Source organism: Syngnathus scovelli, chromosome 12 (genome assembly GCF_024217435.2).
Source record: "Syngnathus scovelli strain Florida chromosome 12, RoL_Ssco_1.2, whole genome shotgun sequence".
Classification (NCBI taxonomy): domain Eukaryota; kingdom Metazoa; phylum Chordata; class Actinopteri; order Syngnathiformes; family Syngnathidae; genus Syngnathus; species Syngnathus scovelli.
In genome coordinates this window covers 2,700,589-2,718,462 of record NC_090858.1, presented here as the reverse complement: position 1 = coordinate 2,718,462, position 17,874 = coordinate 2,700,589, and the positions used below count along the sequence as shown (strand labels likewise).

At 46.7% G+C, this 17,874-nt stretch overlaps 1 protein-coding gene across 5 annotated transcripts in view; it reads right to left on the bottom strand.

Annotated features, from left to right (window-relative positions):
• ehbp1 (EH domain binding protein 1) overlaps positions 1–17,874 on the bottom strand; it is a 60,950-nt gene that overhangs the window by 19,217 nt on the left and 23,859 nt on the right. For 2 of the 5 annotated variants that reach the window (XM_049737105.1, XM_049737106.1), the window contains 8 exons: positions 14,578–14,756; positions 14,342–14,390; positions 10,600–11,298; positions 9,831–9,872; positions 9,502–9,651; positions 2,701–2,851; positions 1,134–1,340; positions 159–313 (listed from right to left, as the gene is read on the bottom strand). In XM_049737105.1, the coding sequence (XP_049593062.1) occupies positions 159–313; positions 1,134–1,340; positions 2,701–2,851; positions 9,502–9,651; positions 9,831–9,872; positions 10,600–11,298; positions 14,342–14,390; positions 14,578–14,756 (1,632 nt within the window). The remainder of the gene's footprint in view (positions 1–158; positions 314–1,133; positions 1,341–2,700; positions 2,852–9,501; positions 9,652–9,830; positions 9,873–10,599; positions 11,299–14,341; positions 14,391–14,577; positions 14,757–17,874) is intronic. The other 3 variants (XM_049737108.1, XM_068652506.1, XM_049737107.1) reach the window with 2 other exon arrangements.

Here is a 17,874-nt window from a genome sequence, read left to right as displayed (position 1 = left end):
GCGCGCAAACGGAGCAGCGGAGTGACAGCCGGGGGGGTCGATGGATCTGATCAATGGGACTTTTAAAGAAGCGTCTATTCCAATTTTGGCCTATAGAGTCTTCCACCGATGTCCCATTAAGTCCAATTTTATGTCCCCCATTAAAGTTTAGGACATACCTCCACTCCGTCTCCAGGGCTGAGCGGCGAGGAGGAAGAGGTGGCGGTGGGTGTGGTTGAGGAAGAAGAGGAGGAGGACGGCGATGAAGGGCCGGCGGTGAGGGAACTGGGTCGGACCTCGCTCAGCTTCTTCAGTTTCAGGTTGCTGTTTCCACCTGAAACAAATGCAAGGAAAATACACGAGGAACATGAGGTAGCAGTTATAAAGTTTCATCCAATCATCTAAAAAAATATAAATATCAATTAAATAAACTGAGCTAGTCCCCTCTGATTCTTTCTGGGACTAAATTTACACACTTTTTTTCATTGATTGTGATTTTCACCTTCCAGAAGCATCTTGCAGGGAAGGAGTGGCAAGCACAGCACCCCTGCAGGGCTGCCACGCTGCATGGAGGCACATGAAAGAGGAGCAGGGAGACCTTTTCGTGTGTCACGCGCAACATGAAGCATGCATGACACCGGACTACATTTTACCATATTGACATTCCCAAACTGTTTCCATACGTTTGGAATATTCGGTAAGGCGGCCGTGCTAACTGGTGCTAACCCTCGTGAGGAAAATCGGTTCGGAAAATGGATGGATATTTTTTTTTTAAGCTAGCTAAAAAAAATATTTTCTGCAAGCAAGCAACTTTGAAATCAGAGTTATTTTTTTCCTCACTCAGCCTGATCATGACTTTCTTGCCACTTTTAATTATTCGGGCTTTTTCATGAATAATAAAGATGACGAAAGTGTCTAACATCAATGAGGAGGCAACATAACACAACAACAAAGGTGTGAAGATAGCGCACTTGAAAAGACTGCTTGGTTTTCATGTCCTTTTTCCAAGCCAAAACACAAAACATGAAAAAGTCTTTAGATTTGGAAAGCACTTTTCTTGAGTAAAATATGTGAAAGAAAAGTTATGAGGGGGGGGGGGGTTACAGAGGAGCACCAGACAGCCAAGCATGCAGCACCACAGCCAGCGACTTTACCCGAGGGTGATAACTCAGAGCTGGGGTTAGTAAGCTCCGGAGGCCCCCGGCTGCAGCTGGATGGAGGCGCCTCCGGCGGGTTAGCGACCAGGTCAGACGAAGAAGCTGCGCTCTCAACAGAGTCACCCTTCACACTGACGTCCTCACCCTTGCTACTATCAAAGCCATCGTCGCCATGGCAACCCTCTTCTCCATCATCCAACATATCTGTGGTTTATTAGTAAGACAAGGTGAGAGGGGGGGGGGGGAAAGGGTTAAATAGCAAGGAAAGTTGTTAGTTTTAGAAAAGTCAGTTTAGCAACATGAAATGTGCTAGCTGTGTAAATTAAAATAATTTACAGAAAGTTTGCTAGTTTGATTTAACAGTGCATTTTTTCTTACTCAGCCCCCGAAACCAATTCTTTTGGAAACCTGAAATTTGGTGGTCATGCATCACGAGGGGACCCGCAAAAAAAAAGTCTCAGGATGCCAAGTTTGATAACTCGCCATATAACGAGAAACTCTTCCTGACAATGAAAAGAGACAAACAATAACAGCGTTTTCCATTTGTTTTTTTTCTCTTCTTAATTTGCTTTCTGCGATTTGGAGCGTGCTTGCAAGTGGCTGGGGCTTAATTAAAGGCGCTGGAGTTGGAAAGTTTCTTTGCGGGCAGAAACACGAAGGGTGGAGGGTGTTAGGTTGAGTTGCATTGAAAGAGAGAGAGAGCGAGAGAGAGAGAGCGAGAGAGGCTAGGATTAGGCGTTCTGCTCGGCAGGCCTTGTGTAACGCAGCCCGCAGCACTTCTCTTCCTCGTCTCGTCCTCGTTCGTTTTCTTCTTCTTCCCCGGTTCCATTTTTTAATGAGATCAACAATTAGTGTGATTCAGAGATATTGAAGGAGCGAACGAATCAATCACTCCACAATCACTTTTTTTTGCTACGTATGCATTTGACTCCATTTTCTTTTGAGACAAAAAGTCATTTGTGAAGTGTTTTGAACATTTGATTTTAAAAGAAATACACACTGTAAGGTAAATGAAAAGAATAATAAATAATAAATCTGCCTTTGTTATATATAACATTGACGAAAAAACTGGAGCTCATTGTTCCCCTAAACGAGGCTTTTAAACTTCAGGAACAAAACACAAGTTGGTGCAAGATTATGAAATGACAAAAAAGATTTAAAGTAGGTAAAACGTCAAAATACTTTTGAAGAAAAGCCACGCTGCCCTTGATCTGTCCATCATCTTGCATAAACAACAGAGGGCTTATCGTTAACGCGTCAGACGAGAACGGCAAAGGCTTTGATAACGCTAATTTTCATAATAACCCATCATTTGTAGGAAAATGGAAAGCAGCGGGGAGCGTGAACGCTAAAGTTTCACAGACCCGACGGGTCGGCTATTAACCGGGTTGGCTATACGGAACCTAAACTGGGGTCTTAGTGTGTTGTGTTGATTAACAATTACCGGGTGATCCAGACATTTTGTTTTTCCTCGGAGGATTAGCGGAACCCCTTGAGAGAGCGTAATGGCGATGTGTGCTTACACTGTTAGCATAGCAAGTAGAGTGCTAATACGTGTGCTAACCTGCAGCAAGGCTTGGAAACTTTCCGCCCTTCAAAGTGCTGCCGGCAGACACGTCCAGGTTCATGTCGGCCATTTTGACTCCGGATCGAGCCTCTGCGATCAGTTGCCTGGCTCGTTCACGGAGCTGCCGTCGCCGCTCGGCATCGTGTTCCTATGCAAAAAAAAAAACGTTTTTAATCAGATGTCAGAATTACCCCCCCTTAGGCAATCAACCATATTTTATGGGCACAAAATTGATCTCAATGAGACGGACAACATCTCTTCCTGGAAGACCTAATCAAAATGAACACATGTAGCGTACACAAACACACACAATAAATACACATGCGGTATTGAGCCGTCGTCATCGGCCTAATGTCAGAAATGCCATCTTTGGCGGCGATTCAATCTGATTTCACTGATAACATGCGCACACAAGTGTACACACACACACACACACTCACACAATGTGAGAGCAAACACTTAAATGGCAGGTAAATAATGACCATCCTGACAAGCACACATCAGTGCTCACTTCATTGGTGTCTGTTTGTAAATGGCGGTAATGTGATGCAAAGGCAAAAAAAATAAAATAGTACCGCAACCTCCAGAAGTTAGTTACTCTCTTCGTAACTTCTCCCTCCCTGTGGTTTCCTCTTAATCAGGCTTCTCCATATTGAAGCAGGTTTTTTTTCCTCCTCATTTTTTAAGGTGCCCGCTTATTCAAGCGGGACTCCTATTTATCCATTAACAAAACAAGCAGCGCCCCGCTAATGAGCTACATCTCTCCATTTCCATGTCAATTGTTTGTTTGTAGCCATTGTCGGTGCCGGGGACAATGGGGCGGTATTGTCGAGGCAGGCAACTTTAATGCACTCTCGGAGAGGGTGTATGCGTGTGTGTGCCCAAGGGGATGCCCAAAGGGAGATGGGAACAGACCTTTAAAGAGATAATGATACACACACACATTAGGGAAATGGGGTGGGGGGTGGGCACAAACAATTAAAAGTGAGAGAAGATAATCACTATTGTAAAAAAAAAAAAAAGTTGACAGTGTGGAAGAAGGAGGTTGCCACAAAAATAAAATGACATGAAATAAATAAATGCAAAATAAATTAAGACAATCAAATTAACATTAAGTGTTAAAGTAAAAAAATTCAAATTTGAAAATGTTTCTACAGTAAGTGACGTACAAAAATCAGCTCTGTGGCATTCCACAAGGCTCAATGTTAGGCCACCTATTTTTTTTTATTAGCAAGCTTTTATTTCTACGCATTTTGACCGTTACCTGCGTCACACGTTTTGTTACTTCCATTGAAAAGAAAGTAGACTCAACTTTTTGTTAGTATGCAAAAAAGGCTCCCTAAGCAGAGACAAAAGCCGAGCAAGAGCGGTACGACCAGTTCATGAATAAACATGACTCGTCTTTCTATTTCCCATTTTTGCATTGCCTTGCAAAAATGACTTTGCCTCCCTCTTTGGCTTGTTGTAATTATCTTGCATTTGACTATGTTTTCCATGCGGCTTTTATGAGTGTAATATGATAAAGGGCAATGTCGCAGGAAGGCGGCAGCGGGCCTCCTGGCAATGGACTGATTGCAGATACGAACACAACCAGCAGGTTGGAGTGTAGCAATATATAGCTCATGCGGCCCAAACACGATGTGGGGGGAAAAAAAAAAAAAAACACCACGTTCTATTTTTTGGCGAGCAATTCCGGGGGACACAAGATGGGGAAATTGACTGCGTCTGTCCAGGGGCAAGGATTAACGCTATGGAAAAATGCATGTGACCGAGCTCAGTCAGCTATAAAGACACTGATTGCAAAATAAGAGAACACGTATCAGCACAATATATTGCAAAGGACGACGCGTTATCTCGGATAAGACGGAAAACACCGATTCAATGAAGACGATGTTGCTTTGAACGCGGGTTTGTCATACGAAAGTATCGAAAGCAATCCAATGGATCTCATGATGGGATGGAATTTTCCATGGAACTAAATCAGTATTATAAACCAAAAGAACAACTTTTGATGTTTTCCCAGCATTTGATACAATGGCCACTATAAATGACCTCATGCACAAAGCAGCCTCCGACTGATACGGTAAAAAAAAAAAAAAAGATGAGTAAACCCGGTGGTCGGTGGGAAGCGTAACTGTAAGAAAAGGAAACGGGGAGAAAGAGCCTTTTTGTAAATGGCAAGAGCGAGAACAATCACGCTGGGCACCTCCATGGGGGAAGACGGGCGAAACGCTTGAGTGCGAGACTGACACAGAGGGCTCCTCGGTGGGCTCGGCGTCTGGACGAGGGCCCCTCTCTGCTCTGGAGGTTCTTTCTCTGGCTCATTTTTTTTAAGGTTTGTCGCCTTGCTTGCTCTTTTCCTGTGTGCGGAGGAGAGCATGCACCGCTGGCCGCGTACAGAGAGCTGGCGTGGGCACGCGGCGATGCCACACACAATCGCTATCTGGGAAAAAAAAAAAAAAAGGGGGCTTGCCAACCTCCCAGATAGCCAGCCAGTCTGGCAGCCAGTCATGCAGGTCCAGACATTTGTCATGACAGGCTAATTCACGGTCGAGAGGTGCTTTAGGTCTCTATCTCGCCCGGCCACACGCACTGCAAACACACCGTTTACAACAACTTCATGATGAACAAATCACGAGACGATTCGTTTTTTTCACTGCCAGCATTTTCTTGATTTTTTTTTTTTTCCTGGCAAAGTTAAACGACACGTTTGTTTTCATGATGTAATTCCCGTCTTATTAAATGTACGGATCCGCTTTTCTCTTAATGAAGCCGTGTTGTCTGTAGCAACACGGTACGCTGGCTCTTCTTTAATTCTTTATCAAATGCATTGATCGCCGTGGGCTCCGCCTCACACGCCCATTGATCCGCGCACTCTGTCTGGAGGCAGACGATAAGCCCCCCCCCACCCCCCCACCTTTTCTGTCCCCTCCTCACCCGCTCTTTTTCTCACCCCCTTTGGCGAAATCGGAAAAAGAAAATCTCGGAACATTTTTGTAAACGTTACATACTGTATATATGAATCCGTATAAAAGTTGTCACCACTGAGCTAGCTTAGCCGCGTCGTCGCCACTTCGTCTGAGAAAGTTTGTCACAGGCTGTAAAGAGAAATGGACACCGTCCAAAAGTAAAAACCGTATTCACGAGACAATTTAGCTTTGTAAACAGCTAAAGTGTGGAACTATGGTCTTGTGTGTCAGTGCCTAACAAAGAACATTAGCGCTGATGGACAGGTAGAACAGGATACGCACTTAAACACATCAGCCAGGCGAGTAATATGGGAAAGGTTTGCCCTTTAAACCCAAGGGACAACTGTCGTGGAGCGGGGGGGGGTGTAAATAAACGCAAGAAAACATCGGTTGAACTTTGTGACTCACACACGCGAGCTAACGCAAATATTGACGTTTGATTCTAATTCATAAGACTAGAATTTAAAAAAACGTGACCAACAACTACACTGAATAGCTTGTCAAGCTAACAAATATCAGCGTAGTAGTATCGGAGCATTTTTACTGTATCGCATTCCGGCTTATTGTGGATAAAAACGCATGGGTAACACCACTTGTGTTGAAACATACAGTAGCTGTCATTCCAAAAAGAAAATGTGCGCCTGCCTGCTGATGTGTGTGCTTGTTCTGCTGACCTATGCTCTCCTCTCCCCTCCCGCCGTCCTTAATTGTAGCCCACAGTGACTGTTGCTTTCATGTAAGGTCACACGGGTCCACTCCTCTCGCTTTGCTTCCCCTGCGCTCACCAAAAAAAAACACTTTCTTTCTTGCAACCTCCATTTCCACCCTCTGTCTACGCTGACCTAAAAAAAAACAAAAAAAAAAAAACATATCGGAACAGGCGAGTGACAGCAGAGGTGTCGAAATTCACGATTTGAGTTACAAGCGTGATTGCCGAATGAACTCAGCTTGTATCGCAAGGCAACACTGTACTTTTAATTCATCATCGAGTGCCATTCCCCCCCCAAAAATTGTTAAACTCATATTAATTTAGATTTTTTTTTGGGTGCTGTTCCACCGTTTGAGAAGTCATGTTATGCTAATTGCGTCATGTCCAGTTACTTTTTGTCCGCGGCGTCTTGTCTCGCTTGAGCTCGTCTTGTTCATTAGCAGACGAGAGGAGTAATTTCACAGCAGCATAGTCATGTTAATTGTCACTGTGATGACGACCGTGTAAGTGTGTACCTGTTCGCTGGATGTGTGTGTGTGCGTGCGAGACACACACGCACATTCCTCCGTGTTTTCCAGGTACGAGACTTCCCTGCTCACTGACTCGTTGAGATTCCTATAATTGGGTCCCGTTTGATTTTTGCCGACGTGAGACCCCCACCTCGCCGACACGCCTCCGCCGCGGAGGGGACGGCAGGGTCTCCGCTGCGCTGACCCCGGCGGCTCCCCCGCCATCGCTTGCACTCTGAACCCGACTCTGCTGCTTTTCCCGTCATTCCTTTTGTGGCCAAAACAAGAACCTTCCGTCCTGCCTACCGAAATCGTTCCCTTTCATATTTTCCCTCGACCAGAGCGCTGTGTTGTTCTAAATCGTGACGGATTTTCTTTATCCTCTGCGAAGAATGACTCAAATATTACTGCTGAGGAGTTGTGATGACTTTTCCGTCGGGTCAAAGTGCAAACATATAGTCCAATAAATTCAAGCCAAACGTACATCTGTGACAAAACCCGAAAAAATGGGAACGCTTGTGTAAAACATGGCCTGCACTCCTTAACTCTGTTCTCCCTTTCTTCCGCAAGTGCCCCCTTTCTCCCCCCCCTCCTCTTTTTGAAGCATCTGCCCCTAATGAAACTAAATAGTTGGCCTGGGAGTTCCTTTGCACCGTGTGTGTTGGAGTGTGCGGGGAGATGTGTCGTGGCCGAATCGGGCGAAGGAGAGATCAAAGACGCAAGTGTGTGTGTGTGCGCCTGTGTGTGTGTTAATGAGCAAGAGTAACGCAGGCCCGTTGCATCACAAGAGCCCGACGAGCAAGCCGAGAAGAAAGCGGTCGCACACACGCACTCGCATGCCTCGTGTTCATGTTTGACACAATCGCTTGCAGCACTTCAAGAGGGAAAACGTCAAATGTTTTATGTTCACCTTTCAGCTCCTCCTCGACTCATGCAGACGATTTAAACGACCTTAAAAGGACCGACACCATCCGAAAAGTTTCCGAAAACATAACAGACGTTCGACTAATGTTAGCAGTCAACTGTGCTACAGAACGATTTTAGGGAGATTTTTTTTTTTTTTTACCTTTGCTTTTATTAAATATTTTGAAATAAGATAATAATAATTTACAACAACAATAATAATTTGAAATATGAAAATGAGCTATAAATTATTTTTAAAAGTTTGGCGAGCATTGCAGACCAACGCATTTATTTGTCCAATTATCAACTAATATCGGCAAACGCGAGTAAACAATTTAAAAAGCGCAGATTGAACCGTACATCAGCAACCCACGCAAGACGACCCCCCCCCCCCCCACACACACACACACACTTTTTTCCGTCTTAGCCACTTCCCGGGCCGGTTTAATTGAATTAAGTCTTACCTTATGCATGCTAAGTAGCACGGCGGCTACTTAGAAGGAAGATGGTGAATCGGGTTGATAACACACACACACACACACACACACGTGCACATACGCACACTCACGCTAATCAAAAGAAGACATCGAGTAATCTAATCTGAATCACTGGCAATTATCAGCACGTTGGCCTCGGGGGCCCGTTGCCTTCCTTTGATCAATGCTTTCTATTAAAAAAAGTGTAAACAATTCAATAGGCGCATGGGTGGTGGGTGGGTGGGGGGGGGCTCGAGGAGGAGGGGGGGGGTTAGAGCAGAGTGGCTGCCCTTGCAAAGTCAGACAGCTGGTCGGCCATCTCGAAAGACGAGGCGGGCCGCCGCCGCCGCCGCCGCACCTTCTTCTTCTTCCTCAAAGATGTGCGGCACAAGCGGCTTTGAATTAATTAGCTTTCCTTCCGTTGTGGACCTTGGAAGGTCCTTGGAAAAAAGGCCGCTTGTTTGTTTCCTCTGGATTACGTGCATGTATTTGCATGGCTCCGGTGGAGGAAATTCAAGGGCACGCGTTTCTCTTTGCGCGCTCGCAGCTGCCGCCTTTCAGATATTTCATTACCAAAGGCGGCGTTTATAGAAATGTCATTATTGTTCTCTCCCTTCAGAGTTTGACCACTGTGCTTTTTGCCAGGTTAAGACTTTGAGGTTAGCAATTTCAGGACTTGCTCGGCTAAAACTTATGAAAGACTTGACTTTGTTTCTGTCAAACTCAACTTTTTTTTTGAAAGCAGAAAGTTGCACATATGTGACTTCTTCTTTATGCTAACTCCTCCTCGAGTGTATTAGGTTCAGTGGAGCGTGATGGCAATTTCGCCCTCAAATGTAACCCCCCCTGACAGGTGTTGTTGCTGTGGGAAAAAAAAGTGGACGCACGTTCGGATGGCGTGTCACGATGATTCCGCGGGTCGGGGGATGACCAAAGAGCGAGAGGACTGTTTAAGGGGGGGGAGAAGTTGACATGACAGCTTTTGACACGGTCAAGAGAGTGTGAGCACAAGTTAATGAGCAGGAGGTCTCTCTCTTGGCTCAAGAGGACATTTTTGGACAAGAGGGTGCAGTGAAGAGAGTACTACACGACACTACAGTAGTTTTTTTTTGCAGGTTTAGGAGATGAAAGCGAGACACATTTGAACTCAACTCTGGAAAAAAATTTTAACTCGTGACATCAGTGTCACTAACGGACTTCATGTGATGTGGTTGAAAAAAATCCAAACTCACATCACAGACATTGGTGCCTCTGCCCGTTGTGGCGGCGACGCCCGCGTTGGGGACGCTCTTGTTGCCGGCCTTCATGGCGGCGTCGCGGCGGGCTTGCTCCAGGAGCAGCCGGGCTCGCTCTTTCAGCTCCTCCTGGCGGGATAAGGTTTTCTGCGGGAAGGAGCAAGACCAGATGACACAAATTTGCTAAACTGAAAACAAAAGATTTAGATAAGGCACTGATCAAATAAATGTGTCACAATGGTATGGATGATTGAATCAGTCCATTATTCAAATGAGTCATCAATAGCTTGATTGATCCAACGAGTGGTATGTTGCAACCTGGTTACCTTCTCACTAGGAGGGCTGGAAACAGGGGCAGGTGCCGGTTCCTATAAAAGAGAAAACAAATGTGGAAGATCTGTCTAAATGGATTGGGACAATATTTAATTGATTGTATATTATTGGCATTGCGTAACTGTGTGTATCAAACGTGGGCCGGGCTGTGTCCCTCTCGCGAGGCGTTTAAATGTGGATATAAAATGGGGGTGTCATAGCTGTCAATGTGGGCTTCACCCCCGCCTGTCCTGTGACCTTTCCACTTGTAAACAGGAAGCATGAGGGGAGGGGCCGATAGCAAAGCATTTAACGCGTTCCTGTGCGAGGGACGAGACGTGTCCTCGCAGCAAAAAAAAAAAAAAAAAAAGCACAGCATCGCCACGCCTGACTGGTCACAGGACCGACTGCCATCAAGCCAGGGGATGAGAAATGTAATGAAAAATATGATTACATGTCAAAGAAAGGGGGAGGGGGGTGTCTTTCGGGCCGGCCCCGCGGCATCTCGGAAAAGACAGGCAAACGACTAATGCCGAGCGGGACAATTTCCGTACGGGGGTCATCTCGGAGAATGGCGTCGACGAGAAGCTTAGTGAGCGGGGGAAAATGAATGTTGGCGTCCTCGCGATGTCTCGTGACAAGACGAGACGACCGGAGTTTCAATCGAGGGCGTCGGGATAAAATGACAACGTGTGGATGTGCTTATTACAAAGTTTGGAGCGGTTAAATATGTGTGTGCTTGACTGTCTTGCTTACAAAATGTGCATCAGCAACTATGCTAACCTGTTTGGTTAGCGCCTCCGTATGATTGACGGCCGCGCCGGTGTCGGACACGGGCTCCGATTCGGAGTGACGCAGGCTGGCCCTCTTCTTTTTGATGAGGTCGGCGTCCCTGTTGTAGGAGAAGCCGAGTTTCTGATGAGTGGGCGAGAGAGAGGAGGGATGACCCCCCGTAGGGGTGATGGAGGAGCTCTGTTCTCCCGCGGCCTGGCTCCTTTGCTGCGGCCTTTCGGCATCCGACTTCTGCGGTAGGTCGGAAAGGTCCAAAGTTTTCGCTTTCAGGAGGTTGGACCCCGATGATGTCACGGCTGCCGGGAAAGGCGGCGAGGACGGCTGGGGCGCCGCTGTTTGCGAGGTGGCCGACGGCGCTGCGATTTCAACCTTCGCCGGCGGGACTTCTGCGGTTTTGGAAACTTCAGACTTGCCGTCGTGGACGGGCTGCGGCTGCACATCGTTGAGCTCGGCGTAGAACTTGTCCTGGCCGATGGAGGCGTTGGTGTCGGTCTCAAAGTCTCCCACCTTGTAGGTACTGCGACTGCTGTTGGCCTCGATCTGAACCACGTTGAGTTCCTCGCCCGAGAAGTGCGCCCGGATTTGGTAGAGGTAGGTCATCACCGTCAGCTTGTCCGGGATGGCCAGCAGCACCATGTCCGACGGCTCCAGAAGGCGGGAGATGCCCAGGCTGGCAAACACGTCGTACGCCTGGTGAGCAAAAAAAAACACACCAGAGATCTGTTGAGTGATAGGTCACGATAAAACCGCTACCATTTTTAGTCCTCTCTTTTTCCAGAACCAGTTTCAGGACACCGGGATTGTTAGCAACCGTTTCCACAGGAGTTATTCGAAAACCAAACTGAGAAAGCCAAAATGGGGGTTCAACGACATATTTGATTCCCACGCCGGGGTTGTGCAAGAGAGGCACCTTTTCGCAGGACTGCTGACAGGTCACATCAGGGATGGTTGTCCCAGATAAGAGACCGAGATACCCGGAGACAGAGCGCTTAATCCCACTCTGTGTGTGTGTGTGTGTGTGTGTGTGTATCACTCCACCACATCAGCCTGCCCACGCTCTCCGTCACGCGTGTAATTGGTCTGATTAGAGTGTGATGAGAAAATACAGGTTTGATTATCAAGCACAACACACACACACACACACATGGGAGCCAATCACACGCCCTCACATTAGCAGATAGACAGAGACAAGGAGAGACAGGATGAAAACCATTATCGCAGCCAATGACAGGTAAATAAATAGATTAGTGGGATACACACACGTACATGCACACACACTATCTCCATTCCAACACAGCCGCACACGTATCGCAGCTTGTATCTCGCCCGCTGGATAGTGTTGATCTCATTCCAACCTGTTGCAGGCCTCCTTTGTCTCGCTGCCGAACCTATCAAAGCTTTTTTCGATTTAAATGTGAAGCCTGAAGATCAAGTCAGTGGTTGGTTTTGCTTTTTTTGGACGCATACCAACTTTTGATCAATTTGCCTTCATGTTAATAGGTCATAAATGAGCCTTGGGGTGCATTTAACACAGACCCTCCTCAATTTACGAGCAATTACAACATCTTTTTGTCGGCCGTCTTTCTTCCCCCCCCCGTCCTATTGCATCATCGTCGATGCGGAGGCGAACAATGGCCGCCGAACATCTAAACTGAAAAGTGTGCGACGGGAGAACAGAGAGAGCAGTTTGTGTGAGTGTGGAAGGTGTGAAAGGAGAGGAGAGGGTGGAAAGAAAGAAAATGAATATGGCGAAGCAGTGACCCTGATTGGGTTTCTAACGCGCATTGAAGGCAGCAAAGCGTGCGGCCATTGTTCCCATTGGCATTGAAAAGGAGCGACAAGTTTGAAAAAAGAATGGAGGAGCGACGGCAAGCGAGGGGGAAAGCGAGAATGGGAGAGGTGTGCGAAGACCAAGGGAGTTTTGTTTCAGCCTTTGACACGCACCGCGCTCTTTTTGACCTCTGTGTCACGCTTTATTCTTTGCAGAACTTCTCTGCTATCAGCCACTAAGGACCATTTGTGGAAAAAAAAAAAAAAAAGACTTCATTTTCACTCCGTAGCCTCTTACACCATGTTAAGCCTTTTTTTTTTTTCTTTTGGGCGGGCTCGCTGCATTATCTTAACGAAGCGAAATTTCCCAAAATGTACACAAAATCAGGGCATCCGTTCCTCCTCCATACTGATACGAGCTTTTTCCATATGACAATGAGGGCGGAAAAAGGACAACTATCTCCACTTGCTCACTTTCCATTAACCCGCCGACAATGCTTTGGGAGTAAATGTCAGCGTCGCCTGCCCCGGGCCGCTGTAGCCTGCACCCTCCCCCTTCGGTGACTGACAGCTATCTATCGCTGTCAATCATCAACACCCCCTTCCTTCCTCCCTCCTCCTCTCCCGCTCACGACGCTTTGGTACTATCAGATGGCGCGCCAAATGACTTCTCCTTGGCCCGGTCGCCTTTTCTCCATGCACTCAAAAAGATCCAATACATATAAAAAAAAAAAAAAAAAAAAAACATACATGACAATCACCCAGGCATATGCACAGATAACGCATCTTTTCTTCTTAAATATTTACTTCTGTTTTCTCCTCTCGCCGACTAAGCAGCCCCTGATATTGATTGTCCTTATCTGTCATAATTCAGCACAGTCTGAGCTCATTGCAATCACTGCACACAGATGGATGCTGAAAGAAGGCGGGGTGGGAGGGTGGGGGGGTGGGGGGTGGGGTTAACGTCTATCAACGGTCTGTGAAAAGGAGCAGATAGGTGCGCTTGCATTCAATACCTCCCCAATAATAACAAGTCTTTGGGCGACTCCGAAAACATTTCATTACGTTCTCTTTCGTCCTGGAGGATGCTGAACCATGGTGGCAAAACGGATGCAGAATGGAAGTGAGGAAAGAGATACTTGACAATCAGATGGAAGTCAAGAAGTTAGCAGGCGATGGCGGCCAGCGTGGGATGGTCACTCGGGCGACATCAAAACGCTCGGACACAGCGCGGCAACAGCGACACCGCTGCGGCTATTCTTCGCCTATCGCCTTCCACGGCATATTCCCACATTACTTATATCTAGCCAATTTTCTTGGAGGCTACTCGAGGAGGCACCTGCAGCGGGGAGGGGGGGGGCGTGTAGATATGGGATTGGCTCTCTGGCTGTTGGTTATTGTCAACAGGCTAGCATTCATGCCTAACAGGGCCACCAGAGGTTATCGCCCAGCCAGAGTGTGTATGAGGAGAAGGAAATCAAGCTGCGGGAAGCCAACGCGTATCGCTCGCTGTAGCCCTCGGGGCCGGAGAGGGGACGTCTTGTGTGTGTGTGTAGATGGGGCGGCGCGGGGCAAGTGCGCATTTGTGTGTATGGAAAATGAAGGTGAAGGTACGCGGCAAAAGAGCCAAGGGGAACGCGGTGATGCCAGTGAGTCTGCAACTCGTAATGTGAAGGTGGAGATACGGCGAGGAGGAAAACGCTACGGCGGAATCTGAACATCAAACACGTTTGCTGACAAGCTGATAGAAGCCTGCATCAGACGACTGTGTTTTCACATCCATTTACTCGACCAGGGGGTGGGGGGGGGGGTTGCCGGCTCTAATGAAAACGACCATAACACACACGCATTGTATTGAGGGATTAATGGCTGATGCGGAAATAAGGCCAATCGGGGGATGTGCTGGTGAGGGAGCTAAGCGACGTGAAGGGCCCCCGAGTGGCGGTGGGTGGTCGCCTCTTACCTTTTTGTTGTTTTCTTTAATATCCTGAGGATTGAGCGACTTGTAGTCTCTGGAAAAACAGCAGAGAGAGTGTTTAAGTGTGTGTGTGTGTGTGTATATATATGATATAATATTATATTATATTAATGGAGACTCCTTCACGTCCAGACTGCAAATGAATGGTACTTGCGCAAAGCCTTCACTGGCTGGTTGCCAATTCGCTTTCAAAACACGAAAACTTCAAAACATCTCCTTACATGGCGTCGGGCCTAAAGTGATGCAGCAGTGCGCAGAAGGCCAGGCCGTTCCTCCAGGACGTGGTGAAATTGGTGATCTTCACGCCGCGGTAGTTGCGCGTCACCTCGCGGCACCATGCCAGCAACGACTGGCTGGCGTTGGGCTTCCCACCCAGGATTGGGCTTGGGATCGGGCTAGGCTGGAAAAAAAAAAACAAAAAAACTTTATTTTACTTGCATCTATCTACGGGCCCAATCACGGGCCTGTCACCATCTGCGGTTGAGTAATTCTTGAAACACACTGCTGAAGATTTGACTCTGCAGCGCCTCCCCGTCAATTAGTTGCTATGAGCGAGGCGTCATGGACGTTTGTTCACAGAGAGGCGTGCAAGCGTGGATAATGTAAACATCTTATTAATTAGCTCCTCCTCTGAAGTCTTATCGAGGCGCAAAAGCTTTTCTTCGCGCCGTGACTTCTTTGCAAAAACTGCTTTTCTTAGACAGCGGGTAATTTTACACTTGTCGGGCTGTTAGGATTCCTAAAATGTGACTTAAAACACCTCATGTAGAGTAAATAGGAGTTTTACGATGTCAACAATTTGGTGATTTTTAATTGCTATGAAATTAGAATAACTTCTTTGGATTATTTCAGAGTGTTTGTGTTATAAATTGTAAAAAATGACATTGATTAGACAAATGTGATGTGAACTATACATGCCATAATGCAACTGGAGATTGACACAGAGGAAAAAAGACCAGCAGTGGCAACCCGACTCCCTCTGTTGGCCGCGGCGTGCAACTGCAAGTGCAGTGTCTTCTTAAAGCTGATTAGATATCAACTTACAAAAAAAGCTAGTTTATGCCGATTGGACTTGACAATATCGACTTGCCTGAAATTAAAAACATGCTAGTGACAACTCTAAGTGCTTATTGTATATTATTTACAAATAATCTCGTGGCAATGAATGGAATTCCTCCATTTCAGTTGAAAATTCAAACACTCCAAGATGAAAGACTGAATGCAGTCACTGCTAGCAATTCCTGACTTTTGTACCCTTTTTTTTTTTGTGAGTGTGAGTAGTAAAAACCCCTTTAGGCATCTCAGCGCAGGGAGACAGTGGCGCTCGCCCGAAGGGTAGACACTTGACATTTCCTGCTCATCTTTAAAAGAGGGCCTTAACCTTTATCCCCTGAGACCTTCCATGCAAGGTCAGCCTAAATAAATAAGAATCATAAAAAAACAACAAGCAGATAATAACACGGCCGTCAAATCCAGAAGAAGTAAGAGGGATGTAGTTACAGAAAATACGTCACCGAAGAATAGAGCATTGTGTGTCATTAGGTGGATAGGCAGGTATGTGTGTGTCTGTGTGTGTGTGTGTAGTGGTGTTCCTCCAGGCCTTTCCCCGTCCCGCTCTTTCAAGTGACGGTGAAAAAGTAGCCGTCTAATTGGAGCACTCTAATTACCTGGGATTATACACCAGGTGCTATTAAAGCAATTAGACGCACTGGCGAACCCCCCCACGGCAGAAAACATTACACACTCGCACTTAAACACACAAACACACACACACACCAGTTGGGGAAGAAAAAAAAACAACAGGATTCATCAAATTAACAAATATCAAAAGCAATGCGTCTAAAATGATTATCGAGTCGATTTGAATCTTTCTGAGCCACATTTGAGTCGTTTGCACTTGCCGTACGGCCGTGAGACCGGATGTCGGCGTAAAAGGCCTGGTGACGCCGAAGTGATTCTCAAATGGGAATCCCGGATGGTTCCATTACATCGGGCCCTGATAAAGTGTTTACAAATGCATCAAAGGTTGGAAGGAAAAAAGCGTATCGGCTCGGACAGGGAACAGGCCGCATTTCATTACGAGTGTGCGTGGAGTCAAAATTCATGTTGACTTACAGTTAGCCTGAAGGAAGGCGTGCATGTGTGTCTTCCACACACGCACACAAACATATAGCTAGCTAGGCTGCAGGGTAGGATTAGCGGCGAGGATTGCCTCGGCCGGCGAACATTCCGCATTAAAAAAGGAAGAAAAAGCTTCATTACTATCAGCGCCACATAACCTCCCCTCTGCCGCTATTAAACGGCAGCCTAACAGGCTGGGCGGGAAAATACAAGGAGGGCCGACAAGAGAATCCATTATTCCCCCCGCGCCGCAGTGTCAACAACATACACCAAACGGGGCAAGGAGAGAAGTAAATGGAGGCAGAGAGCGACCATGGGGGGGTAGGGGGGGGGTTAAGCTCCCAACAATACCTGAACCGCAAGATAGGAGGAAACCTAGGAATGCGGTTTCCTGTTGGGGAAGATGATCGCAATTTTTGCAAAGACTTTAGCCAGAACCCAAGGAAAGGTTTGAGTTTTTGCGACGAAAAAATATCAGGTCGTATTTTGGCTTTACCTGTGGAACGTAAACTTAACCGGCCTCCACCCGAACGCCGATACGATGGCAGCGAGGAGGAGGAGAAGGCTGCCTGCCACCACTGCTACTGTGTGTCTTCCCAATCTCGCAGTGTGACAGATTTGAGGAGGTGTCGAATCTGCGACTCTTTAAAACTTGTAATCCGCTCAAACAGGGAGCCTACGGCAACACGAGACGAGCGCTAACTCTCCATACATGAACGTGTCAATCTAAGACATGCGGCAAACATGTAGACAACTTCGGAGATATCATTCATGACATAATTGTAAACTCTCGAAATGCTACGTTTGTCTAAATGGCGTCTTCTCGTTCGAAAAACAAAGCCAGCAGAAGAAGAAGGAGAATCGCCCGGCATCATCTTACCGCGCCTCTCGTTTCAAACGACGGAGTCTAATCAAAAGTTCAATTATGTAAATGGTGATGTGGAGTGGATGGAATAATAGCGGGACTGGAACAGGAGGGGGGGGGGGGGAATGTAGCGTGAAAAATAACACGCATATTAACATACAAAAGGTAATATCGCGTGACGCTCGGAATGAGGAAGGGCGCTCGGCGAGTGTGCGTGCGTAACTCAATTTAATCGCATGTCAAATTCATTTTTAGGATTATTTAATTTCATTTTTTAAAATAAAAAAATTACTTTAAAAAAATAAAATAAAAATTAACTTATGATGTGACTCACAAATCTTACCAGACTTATTTTTCAACCACAATGTCACACGCACACACCGGAAAAAAGTATCCAAGTTCTTCTCTGCATCCTTAAAGAAGCTTTGCCGCGATCGGTCATAAATCGATACAGCGCCATTAATCTCCTTTAACGGACATCTTTAACAAACAAATCGAGACGTGGGATGGATTCGCAGATCGGCCACGCCGA